Source organism: Chiloscyllium plagiosum, unplaced genomic scaffold (genome assembly GCF_037043375.1).
Source record: "Chiloscyllium plagiosum isolate Xiang-an unplaced genomic scaffold, Cpla_swu_hap1 HiC_scaffold_10, whole genome shotgun sequence".
NCBI classification, from domain to species: domain Eukaryota; kingdom Metazoa; phylum Chordata; class Chondrichthyes; order Orectolobiformes; family Hemiscylliidae; genus Chiloscyllium; species Chiloscyllium plagiosum.
The window spans coordinates 61873118-61896202 of NW_028270148.1; the positions used below are offsets into that span (position 1 = coordinate 61873118).

Here is a 23085-nt window from a genome sequence, read left to right on the forward strand (position 1 = left end):
TAACCTTGCTTGGGAACGATTTACGTAGCTGCAGTGAAAGGCTCTGAATTCTCCAATTTGAATGATTCAAACATTCTCGAACTCTTAAATAGTGCATTGGAATGTTTTAATTTGTTAATGGAGTTAAATGACTCTAGCTGTCTGCTTACCTTGACCTGAATCATATATTTCTTTCAGAAGATGATATCCAGTTTCCTCGTGATCATTTGAAATCAGCCACAATACAGCAATCCCAGTTGAGAGAACTGCTGGGTTTCCATTCCATTCATTAGTGAGACACTGAATTAACTCAGAGTTTGGGCACTTGTTCATCAAAAATAAATAATCATCTTACAGGAAAATAATTAAAACAAGAAATTAGAAAAGGTCAATGCAAGACAGACTGACAACACATCAACCAACATGTACCAGAATGCATCAAAAAGAGAATACCATTTTGTACCACTGCTCAAGATAAACTTCAACTTCTAAATATTTTGCAACAGGAAACAGTTTCAACAGACTTTGCAACTTTTATGGAAAAAAAACTACACAAAACTTTTGAAAAGAAGAAATTTGAATGTGTAGAGAACAGCAGGGTTAGTTTTGATTTGCTCTACTGTCAAATTGGCACAAGAGAAGGATTGCCTCTGTCTGCTATAAACTTCTTTTCCTCTAATAGTTTAGTTCGGGATCACTTTTCTCAACACAAAATCAGACAAGGAGGTCAGCTTTACTCCTGAGGAATTTGAGCAGAAAAACTATATGAATTTATTGATATGAATCTATCCATTTATACAGACTATTTAAATTCCTTTTTGGAGTAGGAAAGTCTATGGATAATTGCTATAGGTGGATTGTTCACTTGCATCGTCTACCTGAAGGGTTTACTCACTGCTTGAGTAAATTCAAACTTTCACATAAATGTTGCTATAAGACATATTGAATCATGTGAAAAGGACCCAGTATCTCAGACTAGAAAGAACATTGAATGCAAATTGGATCAATATCCTCATTTTAATGTTTGCCTACTGGTGATTCTGGCATGCTTCCCTAAATTCTTCATTGACCAGGGTTGATCCCCAGGCTTGATGGTAATGGCTGAATGGGGGCTATGCCAAGCTCTGAAGTTACAGGTTGGTTGAATATAATTCTGCTGATTATGATGGTTCATGGATGGCCAATTTGTCAGATTTATATGAAATCTACACCATTTAGTACAGTGATAGTGTCACATAGCACAACGGATGGTATCCTCAATGTGAGATGGGACTTCATCTCCACAGGAAATTTGTGGTTGTCGCTGTACCGATACTTTCCTGGATAAATGTATCTGCCATATATGTGGTATGGTGAGGACAAGGTCAAGTAGGCTTCTCCCTCACGCTGGTTCCCTCCCAACCTGTCACAGATCCGGTTTAGCAACAATGACATTGAGGATTGGTATTACTAAGCTATCCTATCTGCCACTGGGACGTGACATGTCCAGGGATGATGATGGTATTTAGGATACAATCTATAAGGTCTGATTCCATGAGTATATCAATGTGAGGCTGATGCTTAATCAGGAGGATGAAGGGCTTATGCCCGAAACGTCGATTCTCCTGCTTCTCGGATGCTGCCTGACTTGCTATGCTTTTCCAGTGCCACACTTCGACTTAGATCCCCAGCATCTGCAGTCCTCACATACTCCCTGATGCTTAATTAGGCTGAGGTACAACTCAAGCCCCAATATTAGTTAGGAGGACTTGATAGAGTTGAAAATACCAGATGTTCCTTTGTCATTTTCAGCACTTACATTGAGGTCGGGAGATCTATCCAATATCATTCCTTATTGATATTTTTACAGCAGTTTAGCTTGCTAGGCCATTTATGGGTATTTAAGAATGCACAATGCTGTAGGTCTGATGTCACAAATAGGCAGATCAGGTAAACAGGGTAGATTTCCTTCCCCAACATTAAATCGTGGTGCAGTTGCGTTTTTATAAGAATGCCATTACTGACAATAGCTTTTAATTCCAGATTTATTAATTAAATTTTCATTCTGCCAATGCCATAGTGGGAGTTGAATACATGTACCCACACCACCTGATTGCTAGTGTCACAATGCCTCCTCTATTGTCATATTTACTCTACCACCTTCTCACCATTCTGATACTTGCTGTGATGCAGTTCTGGCAGGTATACCCAGACAATGCAAAAAATAAGCCCTTAAATCTCTGCAAAAGTTTTAAAACATCAAACACCAATTTGAGACCAATTAAATTCAAAAATTTACATATTAAAATTTATGACTATTAGTGTTTTCAATAGACTACATTTCCACTTCAAGCTAAGTAATAGAGAGAAGCGGTTCTGTAACAATTAATGACTCAGCTGGAACTTTCAATTTAAATTCCCATTCCAATATTAATTACATTGACTAAAATATAGCCTAATCCCTTCTCAAGCTCTTACCCAAGCTGAACTTTTTAGAGTCACGAATATATTCCATTGCTCCAGAAATCTGCCTGCACCTGCACAAGCAGAGAGCAGCTTTCTTGTGCACATCACATTTATTGTAGACAATCTGAGCCAGGACCATGCATGTGTCCATATTCCGCAGTTCAGTATCTCCATAATTGTAAATCAAGTCTCCCAATTCTTCAGAACACGTTACTCTAGAGATGACAAGAGGAAGAAAACATTTTATCAAAAATCAAAAGGATTTTCAATAAAACAACAAAATATATTCTATTTGTTACATTTAAAATGAGCTATCAATTATTGGATTTTAGGAGGTGAAATTCAATTTCAACAGCATGTACGTATAAGCAGATCAGGAGCTGACTGTACAACCTGCCTGACTCCAACAGAAAAGAAAATTTGCTGTGGGAGCCAGTCTGCTTTCGTTCATTTTGCATTAACTCTCATCAAAAACTGAGTATCACCCCCTTAATTTCTGTTTACTTTAGCATATTTTTGAAAATTGTGTAGACAAGTTAACCAGAGCTCATCAGCAGTGAAGTTGCAAGACATGAATAGCTCCAATATGCTGAATACACAGCCAAGCTATCAGATAACAAGGATATTTAATGATGAATAGCACCCAGAACTTCAAACTGCATTATTATTATACTGCATGATTTATCACAACATTACAATATTTTCTCCAGAAAACCTTGATTGATGCAAGGGAAATCTTTAGCTCCAAAACAACAATATTAGAACAAAAATATGGAGCACTGAATTGGCTGCCTGTTACACACCCCGTTGAAGTGAACAAAAATGAAAACTGGGCAGGTGTACGATAGAGATAGCTGGAATGAAATTTATCCTACCTCCTTACTTCATTGTATTAGGCAATCGGATAAAGGCAGCAGTAAAATGGAGACCTTAATTTCTACTATCTCATAGAATAATAGAGATATACAGCATGGAAACAGACCCTTCAATCCAACTCGTCCACGCTTACCAGACATCCTAAACTAATCTAGTCTCATTAGCCAGAACTTGGCCCATATCCCTCGAAACTCATCGTATTCATATAACCATCCAGATATTTTTTAAATGTTGTAATTGCATCAGCCTACACCATTTCCTCTGGCAGCTCATTCCATACACACACCAACCACTGCAAGGTCCCTTTTAAATTTTTCTCCTCTCACCCTAAACCTATGCCCTCTAGCTCTGGACTAGTCTGTTGAAATAACAAGCTATCAGATTGTCTGACCCCATTTCTTTCCATTAGATTCCCACATTACTTCCTTGACTTTCTTGGTTCAGAAGCCCAGGCTAGGAGTAGCACCTGTCCCTGCTCCTGGCTGTTAAGTTGGGGTCTGCAGCACATTATTTGATTCTGGATTAGTGGTGCTGGAAGAGCACAGCAGTTCAGGCAGCATCCAAGGAGCAGCGAAATCGACGTTTCGGGCAAAAACCCTTCATCAGGAATAAAGGCAGAGAGCCTGAAGCGTGGAGAGATAAGCTAGAGGGGGGTGGGGTTGGGGAGAAAGTAGCATAGAGTACAATAGGCGAGTGGGGGAAGGGATAAAGGTGATAGGTCAGGGAGGAGAGGGTGGATTGGATAGGTGGAAAAGGAGATAGGCAGGTAGGACAAGTCCAGACAAGTCATGGGGACAGTGCTGAGCTGAAAGTTTGGAACTAGGGTGAGGTGGGGGAAGGGGAAATGAGGAAACTGTTGAAGTCCACATTGATGCCCTGGGGTTGATGTGTTCTGAGGTGGAAGATGAGGCGTTCTTCCTCCAGGCGTCGGGTGGTGAGGGAGCGGCGGTGAAGGAGGCCCAGGACCTCCATGTCCTCGGCAGAGTGGGAGGGGGAGTTGAAATGTTGGACCACGGGGCGTTGTGGTTGATTGGTGTGGGTGTCCCAGAGATGTTCCCTAAAGCGCTCTGCTAGGAGGCGCCCAGTCTCCCCAATGTAGAGGAGACAGCATCGGGAACAATGGATACAATAAATGATATTAGTGGATGTGCAGGTAAAACTTTGATGGATGTGGAAGGCTCCTTTAGTGCCTTGGATAGAGGTGAGGGAGGAGATGTGGGCACAGGTTTTACAGTTCCTGCGGTGGCAGGAGAAGGTGCCAGGATGGGAGGGTGGGTTGTAGGGGGGCGTGGACCTGACCAGGTAGTCACGGAGGGAACGGTCTTTGCGGAAGGCGGAAAGGGGTGGGGAGGGAAATATATCCCTGGTGGTGGAGTCTTTTTGGAGGTGGCGGAAATGTAGGCGGATGATTTGGTGTATGCGAAGGTTGGTAGGGTGGAAGGTGAGCACCAGGGGCGTTCTGTCCTTGTTACGGTTGGAGGGGTGGGGTCTGAGGGCGGAGGTGCGGGATGTGGACGAGATGCGTTGGAGGGCATCTTTAACCACGTGGGAAGGGAAATTGCGGTCTCTAAAGAAGGAGGCCATCTGGTGTGTTCTATGGTGGAACTGGTCCTCCTGGGAGCAGATACGGCGGAGGCGGAGGAATTGGGAATATGGAATGGCATTTTTGCAAGAGGTAGGGTGGGAAGAGGTGTAATCCAGGTAGCTGTGGGAATCGGTGGGTTTGTAAAAAATGTCAGTGTCAAGTCGGTCGTCGTTAATGGAGATGGAGAGGTCCAGGAAGGGGAGGGAGGTGTCAGAGATGGTCCAGGTAAATTTAAGGTCAGGGTGGAATGTGTTGGTAAAGTTGATGAATTGCTCAACCTCCTCGCGGGAGCACGAGGTGGCGCCAATGCAGTCATCAATGTAGCGGAGGAAGAGGTGAATCAGGCCCTGAGATGCTGTTGACCAGACCTCACTTCCCTGGTATTACTGAATTTCTCACAAGGTATTGTGCTGTCCTAGACATTATACATTTCCTTTTCAATACCAGTACCAGAGTTTCAGTTACTTTACTACTCCCTAGTGGCCAACTTAAACACAAGTGTCTGGGTATACCGTGAATATATCCAAGAACAGTGGAATAGGAAAGGGTGGCAGAATAAAGTTGGCTCAACTCTGTTTTATCTTTTGCCTCCCTGAATACATCAATGTTTTATTGTTAGTTTCTTTAAAATGCTAAATTATGCAAGGCACAAGAGATAACAATAATGTTTGCAGTCTTAGAAGTGCTATAATACAGGACACCCTTCCCCCACCTCCCTTGTGAAGTCTAAGCAATACAGTCTCTGCTTCACGACATGAAAAATGAATATTAATATTATCCTGACAATTACATTGAGTGCATTACATCTCTTAAGCTCTTGTCCTGGAGTATCTCACTTCTGTGATAAACCAAGAAGAATATTTATGGACACCAATAAACAAATTATCTGCTACAGTTATGTAAACAGTAGTTCCAAATAATCTTAAAAATCCTAAGAAATAGTAAATTTTTGTTTGAAAGATCCAAAGTCCTAAGGAATTCAATTATTTGAACAGAGGAAGTCTGATTAGAAAGGAACTGTTTCATATAATTGTTCAGTTTATCAGGAATTGTGTATGCCTTTAGAACATGTTGTGGCAAGGACTCTTGTTAACATAAATAATCTGTATGCTATCACCAAACTCAAACGAAAGTAGGCTGAATGTAGGAAGCTAGATTCTGCTAATCAGTGCCACAGATTTGACCCACTGCATTCTCAATCCTACCACAGAATAGTTAGCACAGATAGTTAATATACACGCCCTTCATTTTTAGGGTCATTATTTAGGCTAGACTAATGGGATGAAGTATCTCCTGCCTCAGCAACCTCATTTTAAATTACTGTCAGTTCGCAGTATAGATATACCTTTTATTCAGTAATTTAAAATGCTAACATCTTTTTTAAATCAACCTTTTTGGTTATGTTCTCACACAGCTTTGGAGAGGTAAAACCTGAACTTGGACCTTCTGAACCAAATAGTTTAACTATCATTCATTCAGTTGATGTGAACCTTGTTGGCAAGGACAACATTTTTTACCCATTCCTTTGAGAAGGCAGTGGGGAGTCATCTTCAGGAACTGTAATGTGGACCTTGTAGAGGTGTATACAATCATGAGGGGCATGTATATAGTAAATAGACAAGGTTTTTTTCCCAGGGATGTGGGAGTCCAAAGCTAGAGGGCATAGGTTTAAGGTAAGGGGGAAAAATTTAAAAGGGACCTAAGGGGCAACTTTTTCACGCAAAGGTGGTATATGGAATGAGACGCCGGGGAAGTGATGGTGGACAGTACAATTGCAACAGTTAAAAGGATGGATATATGAAAAGGAAGGATTTAGAGGCATATAGGCCAAATGCAGGCAAATGGGACTAGATTAATTTAGGATACCTAGTGGCATGGATGAGTTGGACCAAAAGCTCCGTTTCTGTGCTGCACATCTCTAAGACTCTATGACTATGACTCTATGAGATACACCTACTGTTCTGATAAAGAGAGAATTCTAGGATTTTGACCTGGCAACAAGGAAGAAACTAACTAACAGGAAACAGAGAGTGGGCATAAAAGGTCATTCTCCGCTTGAAAAGATGAAACAAATGGTGTGCCACAGAACTCAGTGCTGTGGCTTCAACCTTTTACAAATTATGTAAATTACTTTGATGAAGGGACCAAAGGTATCACTGTTAAATTTGCTGACAACACACAGATAGGTTGGGAAGTGAGTTGTGAAGAATACACAAGGATACTGAAGAGGAATATGGATAGGCTAAGTGAGCTGATAAAGATGTGACAAACGTGAAATTCTCCATTTTGGCAGGAAGAATAAAAAGGAAGCATTTTACCTAAATGGCGAGAGATTGGAGAGTTCTGTAATGCCTGAGATCTGGGCACTTTGTTTGTATGAATTGCCAAAGGTTAGTATGCAAGTACAGAAAATAATTAAGATAGCTAATAGAATATTATTGTTCTTTACAAGGGGATTTTATTTTATTCACTCATGGGATGTGGTTGAGGTTGGCTGGGTCAGCATCTATTGTCCATCTCTAGTTGCCCTTGAGAAGATGGTGGTGAGCTGCACCTTGTACCATTGCAATGCATTTCGTGTTGGTACACCGACTGTGCCACTAGAAATGGAGTTCCAGAATTGTGACCCAGTGACGCTGAAAGAAATTGGCAATCTATTTCCAAATCAGGATATAAAGTGGCTTGGAGGGGAATTTAAAGGTGATTTCCTATTTGCTATCCTTGTCCTTCTAGATGGCACTGGATGGTTTGGAAGGTATTATCTAAGGATCTTTAGTGAATTTCATCAGTGCACCTTTGTAGATGGTACACACTGTTGCTATTGAGCTTTGATGGTGGAGGGAGTGAATGTTTGAATGGAAACTGTACAAGGCACTAGTTAGATCAAACCTAGAATATTGTGAAGCATGTTAATCCCCTTTTCTAAGGAGAGATATAGTGCCATTGGAGGCAATCTTGTGAAGGTTCACTAGGTATGAAGGACTTTTCTTACAAGGTGACAGTGAGTCGGTTGAGCCTGTATTCATTGGAGTTTAGAAAAATAAGAGGCAACTTATCAAAACATCAAAGATTCTTAGGGGGCTTGACAGATAGATACCGTTGTGGGAGATCTAGGACTAGAGGGCACACTGTCAGAGTAAGGGTGTTGCCCAGTTAGGACAGAGATGAGGAATTTCTTCCTTCAGAGGGTAGTGAATCTGTAGAAGTCTTTATTGTATAGAGCTATAGCAGCTGGATCATTAAATATATTCAAGGCTGAGATATGCAGATTTTTAATAAGTGAGGGAATCAAGGGTAAAGAGGGAAAGGCCGGAAAGTGGAACTGAGGATTATCAGGGTCAAGATTAGAGTGGTGCTGGAAAAGCACGGCAGGTCAGGCAGTCCCCTTGGATGCTGCCTGACCTACTGTGCTTTTCCAGCACCATTCTAGTCTCGACTCTAATCTCCAGCATCTGCAGTACCCACTTTTGCCTTGAGGATTATCAGTCAGCTATGATCTCGTTGAAAGGCAGAGCAGATTCGATAGGCTGAATGACCTACTTGTGCTCCTACATCTTACAGAGAGTTTTCCTCAAATTTCCATTGACTTCAATTTTACTACGGACTTTTAGTGCCACAATTGGTCAAATATTACCTTTATATCAAGGACAAGAAGGCATTTACCAGGATGTTGCCAGGTATGGAGTTATAAAGTAAGGGTGGATAGATTGGGACTTTCTTCACAGGAGCACAGGAGGTTGAGAGGTGACCTTATGGAAGTTTATAGATAGGGTTAAAGGTAGGTATCTTTTCCCTAGGATGGGGGATTTCAAGACTGGGGTGCACACATTTTTAAGATGAGAGGAGAGGGACTTAAAAAATACAAGACAGGCATATTTTTTACATGCAAGGTAGATCATGTGTGGAATTAACTTCCTGAGGAAGTGGCGGATGTGGCCACAATTACAATGTTTAAAAGACATTTGGTGAAGTACATGAATAGGAAAGGTTTGGAGGGATATGGACCAGGAGCAGGCAGGTGAAACTAGTTCAGTTCAGGATTATGTTCATATTATGGACTGTTTGGACCAAAGGGTGTATTTCCATACTATATGACTGTATGACAGTTATTTTCAATCATTATTATATTTTCCTGTTGGAAACCCATGGCAGACCACATCTCTCAGTGTCAGCAACCAGCTAACAACCAATACAGGTGGTGCTCACTTGACTCTTGACTGATGTTTCCTCTGGGTAATGACACCATTTCCTGCTTTACATCAGGAACTCTTTACAGGTCCTGTTTTTATACCATGGACAAGTTCCATTACCTGCTTCTTGGTCATCAGGTCTGACCCAATCATTCACTTGCCTACCATCCACTGCTGGAGTCAAAATCTTTCAGTTCAAAATCAAAGTTGCTTGAGGCTTGTGGACCTGACCCCAGAGGAAAAATGAGATTAAGATGCAAACTATTAAATCCAGGAGATGTATTCCTCTGTCATCCAAGGAGCTCTGGATTTGTTTGCCCAACATTTCCATTTCGAGAAAAAAAATCTTGACTACAACTGCCTCATCTTCCCTTTGAAGGTAACCCATTGCTCATTTACAGTTTTCCCCAGTGGTTTTGCTCCAGTCAACCTGATCCAGTTCAGTTCTTGCCTCATTGAAGTCAGCTCCTAACCAATAGATTTTTCTTACTTTAGATTGACCTTTGTCATTCTCTATCATCATCCTAAACCACACAATACAATGATCACTGCCTTCCAAATGTTCCTCACTGACACATGGTCTTCTTGGTCACCTCATTTCAAGAACCAGGAAGAACAGTGCAACTTTTCTTGTTGGACTAGAAACATACTGCTGTCGGAAATTCTCCTGAACACAGTCTAGGAACACATGTCCCTCAATACCTCTTCCATTACCAGTACCCCAATCTATATTTGGGTAATTGTGTGTCTTCCATTATAAATACAGTATAATATTGGCATCTTTCTGTAATTTCCCTGTAGATTTGTTCCTCTACCTTTTAGTTGGTGGTTTATAGACCACACCAAGCAATGTCTCTGCATCTTTTTGTTCCTTAGCACCAGCCTAATTCCACCATTGAAACCTATCAACATCCTCTTCTTTCAACACTACAATGGTCTCCTTAACCAATACGGTCATGCCCTCCTCCTCCTCTTGGGAACAGCTTGTACCCAAGAATATCTAACATCCAATGTTGCCCTTCCTTTAGTCAGGTGTTTGTTATTGCCACAATATCATATTTCCCACAAAGCAATCTGTGCCTGGAACTTCCAAATCTTATTTACCTGACTTATTTACTATACACACAATACAGAGATGCATACTAACTCTCACTTAGACTTCATTACTTCACCCCGTCATCCCTTACTCTGACTTCAACTATTAACTTACTATTCTGCTAGTGCTATATATCTCTCCAAATATTTTGTGAATCCTGGTATTATTTTCTAATACCCTCTCTTGGTTCTGACACTCCTGCCAAGTCACCAAATACTGCCCTCACAGCCGCAACAGCAAAACTCCCTGCAAGGAACTGGGATCCAGCTCTGTTCAGGTGCAACCCGCCCTGTTGTTTAGGTGACATATTCCCCATAACCAGTTCCAGTGTTCCCAGCATTTAAAGCCCTCCCTCCTGCAGCATCTTTTCAGCAATGTATTAACCTGCCTGTTTCTGTACTCACTTGCGCATGGTACTGAAGTAATCTGCAGATATAAAACATTTTAAGTCCTCCTTGCTAATTTTCTCCCTATCTTCCTAGATTCTAGTCACAGGACTATATATTCTTTCCTAACAAAGACATTGGTACCAACATGGACCATAATCTTTGAAAGTACACATACCTCCTACAAAAATGACCAGCAGCTGCACTGTAACTTTCAACCTTGTGGATGTGACACCACTTGAATTCTGAAACCTAGAATGCAAACTTCTGCAAATGGCAACATTTCCTATACATATGGCCATCTAGGACATCAGTAGGCTCCTTGTCTTCACATGTATTACAGACCATACATTACACTCAATGAGTTGCACTGCCATGCCTTAACTTTATCTCCTTTATGTTAACTTTGTCCTGCTCTGGATTAGATTCCCTACAGTGTGGAAACAGGTCCTTCGGCCCAACAAGTCCACACTGACCTACGAAGAGCATTCCACCCAGACCCATTTCCCTCTGACTAATGCACCTAACACTATGGAGTAATTTAACATGGCCAATTCACCTGACCTGCACATCTTTGGACTGTGGGAAGAAACCGGAGCACACGGAGGAAACCCACGCAGACACGGGGAGAACGTGCAAACTCCACACAGACAGTCGTCCGAGGCTGGAATCGAACCTTGGAACCTGGTGCTGTGAGGCAGCAGTGCTAACCACTGAGCCACCGTGCCGCCCTATATTACTTCACTGTATTGCCCTGACTCACCCTTAATTCTAGTCTTTTTTAGTTAAATCCAAGTACTAGCTACTCATTTAAATAGGTTTTCTACAATAACTTAAAGATAGTCCCTAACAGCAGTTTCTTAACAGCCAATGAACTTACTGAAAAAGAGTAGAAGGAAAAAGTCTGTATTGAGTTTGCACATTCTCCTTGTGTCTGTATGGGTTTCCTCTGGATACTCCAGTTTCCTCCCACAATCTGAAGATATGCAGGTTAGATGAATTGGCCATGCTAAATTGCCCATAGTGTTCAAGGATGCATAGGTTAGGTGCATTAGTTAGGGGTAAATGTAGAGTCATAGGATAGAGGAATTGGTCTGGGTGGGTTACTCTCCAACCTTGACCAAACTCTTCACTCAGCAAACTATACGTCTTGCAGTAAACGTTATTTAAAACATCTGTTTCCCCCGCTGCACCAAATTCCTACTTTGAACCAAATTCCCAGACATACTCAGCCAGGGTGTCATACAGATCAAGTCTATCTCATGCTGACCTAACAATTTATTACTTTAATTATATTTTGCCATACGTTTACATGTCTTTTGGTTTATCCAATTGCTTTGCTCAACCCTTTGCTACCAGATTTCCTACGTGTATTAAAATTTTCATTGCTAACTCAAAATTGTTCTCTAAATTAGCTCGTTCAAATTGGTGTTTACTGCCATTTTAATTTATATTAAGATGAAACAAATATCAGCTTCATAACTGACATGAACAATGTGGAAAAACACTTCCAGGTACCCTAGCTCGATTCCAGCCTCAGGCAACTGTGCGGAGCTTGCACATTCTCCCAGTGTCTGTGTGGGTTTCCGCCGGGTGCTCTGGCTTCCTCCCACAATCCAAAAATGTGCAGGTTAGGTGCATTAGTCAGGGGTAAATATAGAGTAGTGAGTAGTGGAGTGGATCTGGGTGGGTTACTCTTCGGAGAGTTGATGTGGAACTGTTGGGTCACGTAGTCTGCTTCCACATTGCAATGATTCTATGATTTCTAGGATATGTACTTTATTCAGTGTTGCTATGTTTTATATGCCCTTAGACCAGTAATTTTCCTAACTGTTTCCTGCAGTTTTTATGCTTTACATTCTTTCCAAACTTGCTCCATCAAAATGTTTCAGTGAACTGTCACAAAGTATGATATTTTCAAATATAGAATTTTCAGCTGTAAGTCACATTTTTGCTCATCCGTGGAATACACAACTGTTTTCCTTGTGCCTTGTACAGTAATAAGTAACCCTGTTTTTAATAACATGATTCTACTGAGTTTAGACTATTACCTCTGTTGTATGATCCAGTGAATGACCAGGTCCAGTCGATTTTGCGTCAGTGCACATTCTACTCCCTCTAATGACATTTTTGCATTAGGTGAATGTTTGACAGCAGAAAAGGAGTTCATTACAGCTTCAAAGAATTGCAGGAGAGGAGAAATATGTCCTTCATATTCTGTGATAGCTGAGGGAGAAAATGTTATTATTACAGTTGGTCTAAGAACAAAATGCACCTTCATACACAATTGTTATGCATTTTAAATGACCTATCTTAAATAAGTTCATTGTGTTTAACACAGCAAGGATGACAATGTTTGCTAGCTACTTATTAGTTCTGAATCTCAGTTTTTTTTATTATGGAGAGCCTGTTAGTATGAGCAAAGCAATTCCTCAAATTGAAGGGAAAATTAAGACAAATCTTTCACACATATAGAAAATTCTCTTTTAAATTTGACATTTTATGTTGTTCTGTTTCAATGTTATTCTGTCAATGAGCCCTATATTATCATTCAGAGTTGCCCAATTTGTTTTTAAGTCATTGTCCATCAGGCTGCATGACTCAATCTACACACTTCCTTTACTGAGATTGTGGGCTCCAAAGCCAAAGTTTCACAGTTGTGAAAGCTTGGATACAGAAGTGTTGAACAGAGGTTGTTTTCATCAATGTCTGTTGTCTGTTTTCATCAATGCCACAAACAGCCTTATGATATTCAGTCACATTCCCATAGTCCTGCTTCCGCCACAGCTTCCTCACTCATTGATGGGGTTTGGGAAAGGGAAGCAATGTGCAGCAGAGTCAGGGAACAAGGGGTTCAGTGAGAGGAGTGGCAGAGATTGCAAGTTGGAGGATCGGCAGCTTAAGGATGTATTAGAGTTTGGCACAGGCTTCAATTTGGAGTGTCACCAGAAATCAGGGTGGTTTGATAGCTGCAGGTGTGGCAGCAGGATAGGTAAGCATTGTAAAAAATTACCAGATTTCTTTTACTGTATATTTTTGAACTTTATATTAGAAGTGTTTTCATTTACTATTATATAGCAACTTCAAGTTGGAATGTGTTTTTTTTTTAAAAGGAAGGCCCTACAGTCCTGAATTACAGCCTCTACATTGGTTTTCATTTGCTTGGTCAAATTCCATCATAATAGATTACGAGATTCAATTAAATAATTTTGATCATTTGGAATCAAAAATGACCACAATAATTGTTGAAAATATTTTGAATCAACCTGTCTGAATGTATAGAGAGATATATTTGCATTGCAGGTGGTTCATGAACCTGTACCTCTGGCCCAGAGGCAGGGTACTACTGTGACACAAGAACCCAAAGATACCTGCTGTTTTATGGTGAAAATTCAATTGTTGACCTAATCTGGCCTAAGGTGACTCCGATCACAAAATATTGGATTGGCTCTTAATGTCTTCCCTAGTGATGGGCAATAAACACTATCTTTTTACTGTTGTCCATCTCAGAATTATTAGTAAAAAAGCTATAAAGCAAATTGGTGTTATTAATTTGAATATTTAATTATAATGAAGCAATGATCACAGAGATATTTTCAGTTCTACTCCAAATTTAGAAATTATATGGTAATCCACTGTTTAAAAGCATACATTCTTGCTAACCTGACAAAGAAAAGTTACCTTGCTCTCAATGATCTTCAGCAGAAATAGACTTCAAGTGGGAATGCAATATGTATAGTAACTCAAGATTGGCTACTTAGCTAAAGAAGGCTTCCTGAGCATCACTGACAGTAGAAATTTTAAAAATGTAAATATTTTAATTCACTTCTGGAATGTGGAAATCTTTGAGAGCCAAAATTATTTCCTTTCCTTAATTGCCCTTGAACAGTTACGCTTGCATGCTAGTTTTGAGTTTCAAGATCTGTTATTTATCAATTTAGCTTTTTTATATTATATGTATACAACCATTTTATAGTATTTTATTAAATGACAAGCAATTAATAATAACCTGGTTTCCCCATGGATTTCAATTTGATTATGCGTGACTAATATTGAGCTCCCAATAGGGAATAGTGCTTCGTGGGACCATATGTCAGAAATAAAATTACCAATTCTTCAATATACATAACCTATGATAATGTAGGACCGAGGGAGTGATAAGCATACCTTATATCTTCATGAATGTACCGGTTTAATAATAGTTACATAAATTAACTAATTGCAGTCTCTAAGAAAAAAGTGTGACTTGAGTCCTTAAATGAGCTATTTTAAAGAAAGTGTGCTACTTTTATATGACATAAAAAGTTGATCTCGAAGAGATTGCTATTGAAAATCATTTGTTAACTGCTAAAATATTTTGTTGTAATGATCTAATTTTTACAGATTCTACAAAACAAAATGAATATAATGGTATTAAGGAAACATTCTAATAGACATAGTTGCTGAACTACTGAGCAGCCCTTTTTAATTCTTGAACTTGTAAAAGTTAGAAGGAAACATTTGCTGATGCAGGATTAAGTTTCCCTATTTTGATGTATAAAACATAGCAATGAACAAAAAGCATAACTGACCTTTAAACCTTTCCATGACCTCCAAATTATGAAGAATTCCTCTGGGACAATTTGCTACATGTTTTGCAGCTGCCCTATATTGCTTATCATCAAACAGTTTATTAAATCTAGAAAAAAAGTGGAAGTTTCAGTTTAGCAGCAGCTGTGAATGGATTCCTTCAACCCCAAAGTTGTTTGGTATGGATTAGGATATCAACCTAGCTGGTATAAGTAGAGGAGTCATATTGAATAAACAATACCTAACCATTACTGCAACAATTACAGGATGAATGAAAATGACTTATATTAGTGCAGAGACTTGTGGTATTGTGGGGAACATTTAAAATTGCATGATGGGAAAAATTGGCCAATTTTTGAACTATAGATCAGTAAATTTTTTTAATAAGTATTTTTATTGAATAGATCAGTAAGTTAAAAAGGACTGTGACAAAAAGTCAGAAACAGCATTCATGACAGGCTGAAGGTAAACAAATTCTGCAACCTTGGCAAAACTTCAGTAATCTTCTTAACGGCTCCTTGTATAGTTTGAACTGCAGATCTTAGCCTAAACAAAACGTCCATACACAAAAACAAAGTCATGGAATGACGCGAATGATTAATATTTCAGAAAACCAATAAGGCAAAATTCAATGTTATGGATGATAGGCATTTCATGATAATTTGTCACTTCTCAGCATATTTTAAAGTATATAAATGATATTCTTTCCTTTGTAAAGGTGTGAAACCTGGAAGAGAAATTGAGAACAACTTTTATCTCTTCCTCTCTTGAGTTTTAGCCAAAACTGCTGCAGTATTATCAATAAAGGTAGATTATTGTCAGTTCAAACTGATTTTTTTGAGTATTATTGCTATCTTTTGCTCTCACAGATCCCTGTTAATTAAAATCCAATTTGACATTTGGTGCTGCGAGCAAAAACCAAATAACCTGGGTGAATTCTGTCAGGGGACCGAAGAAGCGATCCAGCCGCAGCCTAGGGATAAGGGGCAGACGGACACCCGAGGTAAGCATTAAAATCTTGGTCTAATTCTCTCCCTTGGCTGACCACTGTGACCCCTCATCCCTTGCAGAGGACACTAGCTTCCGAATCTAAAATTCTAATTTTTTTTTGAGTGTTGTTGATTTCTTTTGCTCTCACAGATTCCTGCTGATTAAAATCTGATTCGACAACTGATTGGAGCACACTAGCACTGGATGTGTCTCTTACAATCTTGTAGGAAGTGACGACTGCAGATGCTGGAGAGTCAGAGTCGAAAAGGGTGGCGTTGGAAAAGCACAGCAGGCGTTATGCCTGAAATGTTGGCTCTCTTGCTCCTCAGATGCTGCTTGACCTGCTGGGTTTTTCCAAAGCCACCCTTTTCGACTCTTATAAACTTGTCTTTACTCTGAGCCCCATGACATCACAGTGGATTGTGCTTTTTCTATTCATTCATGGGACATAGGCATCACTCGCCTGGTCAGCATTTATTGCCCATTATTAATTGTCCAGAGGGTAGTTAAGAATCAACCACATTTCTGAAATCACACATTTACCAAACAGGGTAAGGACAGCAGATTTTCCTTCTCTAAAGGGCATTAATGAACAAGATTATTTTTAACAACAGGTTATACAATCATCATTTGGCTGGCTTTTTTCTTTAATTCCAGATTTTTGCTGAATTCAAATTTCACCTCTGCCCAGTTGGGATTTGAACTCATGTCCCCAGAACATTAACCTGTGGTCCTGAGTTAGTAGTCCAATGACATTACCACTTTGCCACAACATCTCCAAACACTCTTGCAATCAAATGTTAACCCTTTCAGACTCATACAGCAGAAATAACAGAATATTTTAATTGTGACCTCAGGCCTGTCTCCGTACTGTCCAATATCTTTGGCAAATCTGACCCAAGGTAGTAGAGGAATACGAATGGAGGCTTATAGAGCCCTGAACAACATAAGTTAAGGCTAGAAATCTGGGAGAATCGTATGAGAAATTGAGCAAGGCCCTTCTCAAGTTTGGAAGCAATTAGCTTCATTTCCAACTAAGGTCTAGACAGTAAAACAAGATTCTCACTAGACAGCAGCAAGAAGCTTATTATTGGTCTCATTAACTGTATATCTTGCCTTATTAACTAAATATCCGATTTTACCAGTTTCCATAGAGTCATAGAGATGTACAGCACAGAAACAGACCCTTTGGTTCAACTCGTCCATGCCAACCAGATATCCTAACCTAATTTCGTCCCATTTACCAGCATTTGGCCTATATCTCTCTAAGCCCTTCCTATTCATATACCCATCCGGATGTCTTTTAAATGCTGTAATTGTACCAGCCTCCACTACTTCCTCTGGCAGCTTATTCCATACACGCACCACCCACTGTCTGAAAAAGTTGTCCCTTAGGTCCCTTTTAATATCTTTCCTCTCTCACCCTAAATCTATGCCCTCTAGTTCCGGACTGTCCCACCACAGGGGAGACCTTGTCTATTTATTCTACCCATGCCCCTCATGATTTTATAAACCTGTATAAGGTCACCCCTCAGCCTCTGATGCTCCACGGAAAACAGCCTCAGCCTATTCAGCCTCTCCCTATAGCTCAGACCCTTCAACCCTGGCAACATCCTTGTATATCTTTTCTGAACCCTTTCATGTTTCACAACATACTTCCAATAGGAAACAGACTAGAGTTGCACGCAATATTCCAGAAGTGGTCTAACCAATGTCCTGTACAGCTGGAACACAAACTCCTAACTTCTAAAGTCAATGCTCTGACCAATAAAGGAAAGCATATCAAACACCTTCTTCACTATCCTATCTACTTGCAACTCTACTTTCAAAGAATTATGAACCTGCACTCCAAGGTATCTTTGTTCAGCAGCACTCTCAAGGACCTTATCATTAAGTGTATACGTCCTACCCTGATTTGCTTTTCCAAAATACAGCACTTCACATTTATCTAAATTAAAATCAATCTGCACTCCTCGGCCCATTGGCCCATTTGATCAAGTTCCATTGTGCATTGAGGTAACATTCTTCGCTGTCCACTATACTCCAATTTTGGTGTCACCTGCAAACTAACTAACTATACCTCCTATGCTCACATCCAAATCATTTATATGAATGACAAAAAGCAGTAGACTCAGCACCGATCCTTGTGGCACTCCACTGGTCACAGGCCTCCAGTCTGAAAAGCAACTCTACACTACCACCCTCTGTCTTCTACCTTCGAGCCAGCTCCGAATCCAAATGGTTAGCTCTCCCTGTATTTCATGAGATTTAACCTTGCTGACCAGTCTCCCAGGGGGAACCTTGTCGAATGCCTTACTGAAGTCCATATAGATTACATCTACTGCTCTGCCTTCATCAATCTTCTTTGTTACTTCTTCAAAAAATCAATCATGTTCGTGAGACATGATTTCCCGTGCACAAAGCCATGCTGACTACCCCTAATCAGTCCTTGCCTTTCCAAATACATGCAAATCCTGTCCCTCAGGATTCCCTCCAACAATTTTTCCACCACCAATATCAGGCTCAGCGGCTTATAGTTCCCTGGCTTTTCCTTACGTCCTTTCTTAAATAGTGGCACCATGTTAGCCAACCTCCAGTCTTCCGGCACCTCACCTGCGACTATCGATGATACAAATATCACAAATAAGGGGTCAAGCAATCACTTCCCTAGATTTCCACAGAGTTCAAGGGTACACCTGATCAGGTGCTGGGAATTTATACACTTTTATGCGTTTCAAGACATTCAGCGCTTCCTCCTCTATAGTACAAACATTTTTCAAGATGTCACCATCCATTCCCCCACATTCTATATCTTCCATGTCCTTTTCCACAGTAAACACTGATGTAAAATACTCATTTAGTATCTTCCCCATCTCCTGCAGCTCCACACATCAACGCCTTGCTGATCTTTGAAGGGTCCTATTATCTCCCTAGTTACCCTTTTATCCTTAATGTATTTATAAAATTCCTTTGGATTTCCTATTTGCCAAAGCTATCTCTTGTCCACTTTTTGCCCTCGTGATTTCCCTCTTAAGTGTACTCCTATTGCCTTTATATTCTTTGAAAGATTCAATCCATCTCTCCTGTCTATACCAGACATATGTTTCCTTCTTTTTCTTACCAAAACGCCAATTTCTCTAGTCATCCAGCATTCCCTACACGAACCAGCTTTGCCTTTCACCCTAACAGGAATATTCTGTCTCTGCACTCTTGCTGTCTCATTTCTGAAGGCTTCCCATTTTCCAGCCGTCCTTTTACCTGCGAATATCTACCCCAATCAGTTTTTGAAAGTTCTTGCCTAATACCATCAAAATTAGATTTCCTCCAATTTAGAACTTCAACTTTTAGATCCAGTCTATCCTTTTCCATTGCTATTTTAAAACAAATAAATAGAATTATGTTTGCTGGCCCCAAAGTGCTCTACCACTGACACCTCAGTCACCTGTCCAGCCTCATTCCTGACGAAGGGCTTATGCCCGAAATGTCGATTCTCCTGCTCCTCAAATGTTGCCTGACCTGCTGTGATTTTCCAGCACCACACTCTTGACTCAGTCCCAGTCTATGTTTGGAAAGTTAAACTCCCCTACCATAACCTTGTACATGGCAGGTACTCATGTGACTCAGCCAACGTTGTCTATCTTATACGTTGCAGGCAAGGATGCCTGGAGGCATGGTACATTGGGGAAACCGAGCAAAGGCTACGACAACGGATGAATGGGCACCGCACAACAATCAACAGACAGGAGTGTTCCCGCCCAGTTGGGGAACACTTCAGTGGTCCAGGACATTCAGCCTCGGACCTTCGGTTTACCATCCTCCAAGGTGGACTTCGGGACAGGCAGCAGAGAAAAGTGGCCGAGCAGAGGCTGATAGCTAAGTTCGGTACCCATAGGGAGGGCCTCAACTGGGACCTTGGGTTCATGTCACATTACAGGTGACCACCTTTGCACGATACACGCACACAGATACTCCTACACACACACACACACTCTCACACACACACAGGCACTCCTATACATACATACACATGGACACACATATACACAGACGCGCACACAGACACCCACACACCCTTACAGACACATACACTCACACATGCACCCCCTCACAGACGTAAGATGCTCTGCACTCACTACACACACATACACTTTCTCACACTCACAACCCCCAACCCAGACAGACACACACACAGAAAGACCCACATGCACACATATATTTTGTGGGGTGAATTTGTACTTGCAGGGTTACATTATACTTTGCTCAAAAACTGCATTCATTCATTGAGAAGTCTGAGCTCAAAAACTGCATGAATTCATGTAAAACTCTGTTATCTCACTTTTTAGATTAGAATCAATCTAAGCATCATGGCATAGACAGAGAACACAGGGGGCCAACACCTTCAACATATTGTCTAGCTATCACCATTGTTAACAACTAACCCGAGAATGCAACTTCTTAAAAAAAGGGTTTTGTGATTTACACATGAAAGAAGTGAAACTATCACAGTATTCTAACAGATGAAAGGCTTAACAGACAATCAATTTTTCAATGTTTAATTTCAGTTACATCACACTGCAAATTTTTGCTATAAATTCTGTGTGTTAGGATTGAGCCCTCCACTACCACCTGATGAAGGAGCGACGCTCCGAAAGCTAGTGTGCTTCCAATTAAACTTGTTGGACTATAACCTGGTATTGTGCGATTTTTAACTTTGTACACCCCAGTCCAACACCGGCATCTCCAAATCATACCATAACCACCATATTATTCTTACAGATAACTGAAAATTCCTTTCAAATTTGTTTCTCAATTTCCCGCTGACCATTAGGGGGTCTACAATACAATCCCAATAAGGTGATCATCCCTTTCTAATTTCTCAGTTCCACCCAAGTAACTTCCCTGGATGTATTTCCAGGAATATCCTCCCTAAATACAGTAGCAATGCTATCCCTTAATAGAAATGCCGATTCCCCCTCCTCTCTTGCCCAGGCCCCCCCTCCACTTTCAATCTTTCCTATAGCATTTGTATCCTGGAACATTAAGGTGTCAGTCCTGTCCATCCCTGAGCCACATTTCTGTAATTGCTATGTTATCCCAGTCCCACGTTTCTAACCATGCCCTGAGTTCATCTGCCTTCCCTGTTAGATCTCTTGCATTGAAATAAATGCAGTTTAATTTAACAATCCTACATTGTTCTCTGCTTTGCTCCTGTCTGCCCTGACAGTTTGACTCGCTCCTTTTCCCAACTCCACCAGTCTTATATTGATCTCTTTCCTCACTACTTTCCTGGGTCCCAACACCTTACGAGTTTAAGTCCTCCCGAGCAGCTCTAGCAAATCTCTCTGCCAGTTTATTAGTCCCCTTCCAATTCAGTTGCAATGTGAATTGCAGCTTACTTCTCCCCCAGAAGAGGTGAACCCTTCTCCCCTGCACCAGTTCCTCAGCCACGCATTCATCTGCTCTATCCTCCTATTCCTATCCTGACTAGCTCGTAGCACCGGCAGTAATCTAGATATTATTACCCTCAAGGACCTCCTTTTTAAATTCGTACTTAACATTCTATATCCTCCCTTCAGAATCTCATCCTTTTCCTTTCCTAAGTCATTAGTTCCAATGTGTACAATGACCTACTACTGGTCCCTCTCCCCTTTAACATTCTGCACCTCCAGAGAGACATACTTGATCCTGGCATCAGGGAGGCAACACACCGTTCTGATTCTTTGCTGCTGGCTGTAGAAACATCTGTTGTGCCTCTGACTAGAGAGACCCCAATCACAACTGATCGCTTGGAACCCAACCTACCAAAAACTTGGCTGTTCAATGCTACATCCTCCTGAGAATCCAACACCCTCTACATTTTTCAAAACAGCATACTTGTTTGAAATGGGGATAGCCACAGAAGACTCCTATACTACCTGCCTACCCTTCTTACCTTTCCTGGAGTTAACCCATCTTCCTGGCTGTATCTGTGGCTTTTGTTGAGGAAACTAGATGTCTAGAATCTTTTGAGGTGCCAAAGCCACCTTTTGGTTGATGGACAACTTTCTATATCACTTTCCTCATTTTTTTTTCATGTTCATAAACATTCTTTTTTTATAGAACAATGCAATCCTATAATTGATTAAAAGTAGTAGATAACTCTTTGAACAATGAAAATATTCACATACTCAATTTGTCATTTCAGCTCACCTCTCAACATATTCTAACAAGTATGCTGGTTCATTAATGGTGCTCGGATCATCAGCATGCAATATTTCAGGCCAAAGATTATCAACTTCTGTATCTGGACAAAATGCAATATTTTATTATAGAATACAACAATCTAACAGATTAATGTATGTACTGTTAGTTAAGCATTAAAATTTCAATTGATAAGAAAATACACTGTGATACAACCATACAATTGACATTCCATCAAATGTGTCATGAATCTTTAGATACTTAAGGAAGAGTTTTAGATCCTGACTAACTAATCAGAGAAGATATTGAACAAAGGCTATGAGTTTTCTTACAGCATGAAGGAAAACCATAGAGAAACTACTCTCATTCATCTTAATTTTACTGACCAAATTTGGCTGAATGATCATTCCAAATAGTCTGAATCATCATGGAAACACTTACAAAGTTTAGAGCATGTCTTAGAGACCTCCAGCCAAAGTTAAGGCAGGTCACAATATGAAGGTTACAGCTGTCTTTTATCTTCCTCAGCTTCTACAGGTTGCTACAAAGGAGACAGTGAGGTCTGCATATGCTGGAGATCAGAGTTGAGAGTGTGTTGCTGGAAAAGCACAGCAGGTACTGTGCACTGATGTATAAAGTAGGCCATATAATGCTTTCTAAAGCAAACTGTCATGTTATTTTCTCCATCTACATTATTTGCATATTGCTTATTGTGAAATCTTCCATGAACTAATAAACTAAGAGTGGAAAGATTTAAAAGGGACCTAAGGGGGAACTTTTTCATGCAGA

General features: G+C 40.4%; 2 protein-coding genes across 5 annotated transcripts in view; one reads left to right on the top strand and one right to left on the bottom strand.

Moving 5' to 3' along the window:
- The window catches only part of LOC148148967 (uncharacterized), a 166692-nt gene extending 145646 nt beyond the window's left edge, over positions 1-21046 (top strand). Inside the window, exons 8-9 of the mRNA XM_087991390.1 lie at positions 15996-16129; positions 19769-21046. Coding sequence (XP_087847516.1) covers positions 15996-16129; positions 19769-19830 — 196 coding nt within the window. The 3' untranslated portion in view covers positions 19831-21046. The remainder of the gene's footprint in view (positions 1-15995; positions 16130-19768) is intronic.
- LOC122552875 (clathrin heavy chain linker domain-containing protein 1-like) overlaps positions 1-23085 on the bottom strand; it is a 58597-nt gene that overhangs the window by 3798 nt on the left and 31714 nt on the right. The window contains exons 6-10 of one of the 4 annotated variants that reach the window (XM_043695977.2): positions 22306-22393; positions 15129-15235; positions 12609-12783; positions 2437-2639; positions 150-329 (exon numbers count right to left, since the gene is read on the bottom strand). In XM_043695977.2, coding sequence (XP_043551912.2) covers positions 150-329; positions 2437-2639; positions 12609-12783; positions 15129-15235; positions 22306-22393 — 753 coding nt within the window. Of the gene's footprint in view, positions 1-149; positions 330-2436; positions 2640-12608; positions 12784-15128; positions 15236-22305; positions 22400-23085 lie in introns of all 4 variants that reach the window. The other 3 variants (XM_043695976.2, XM_043695980.2, XM_043695979.2) reach the window with 3 other exon arrangements.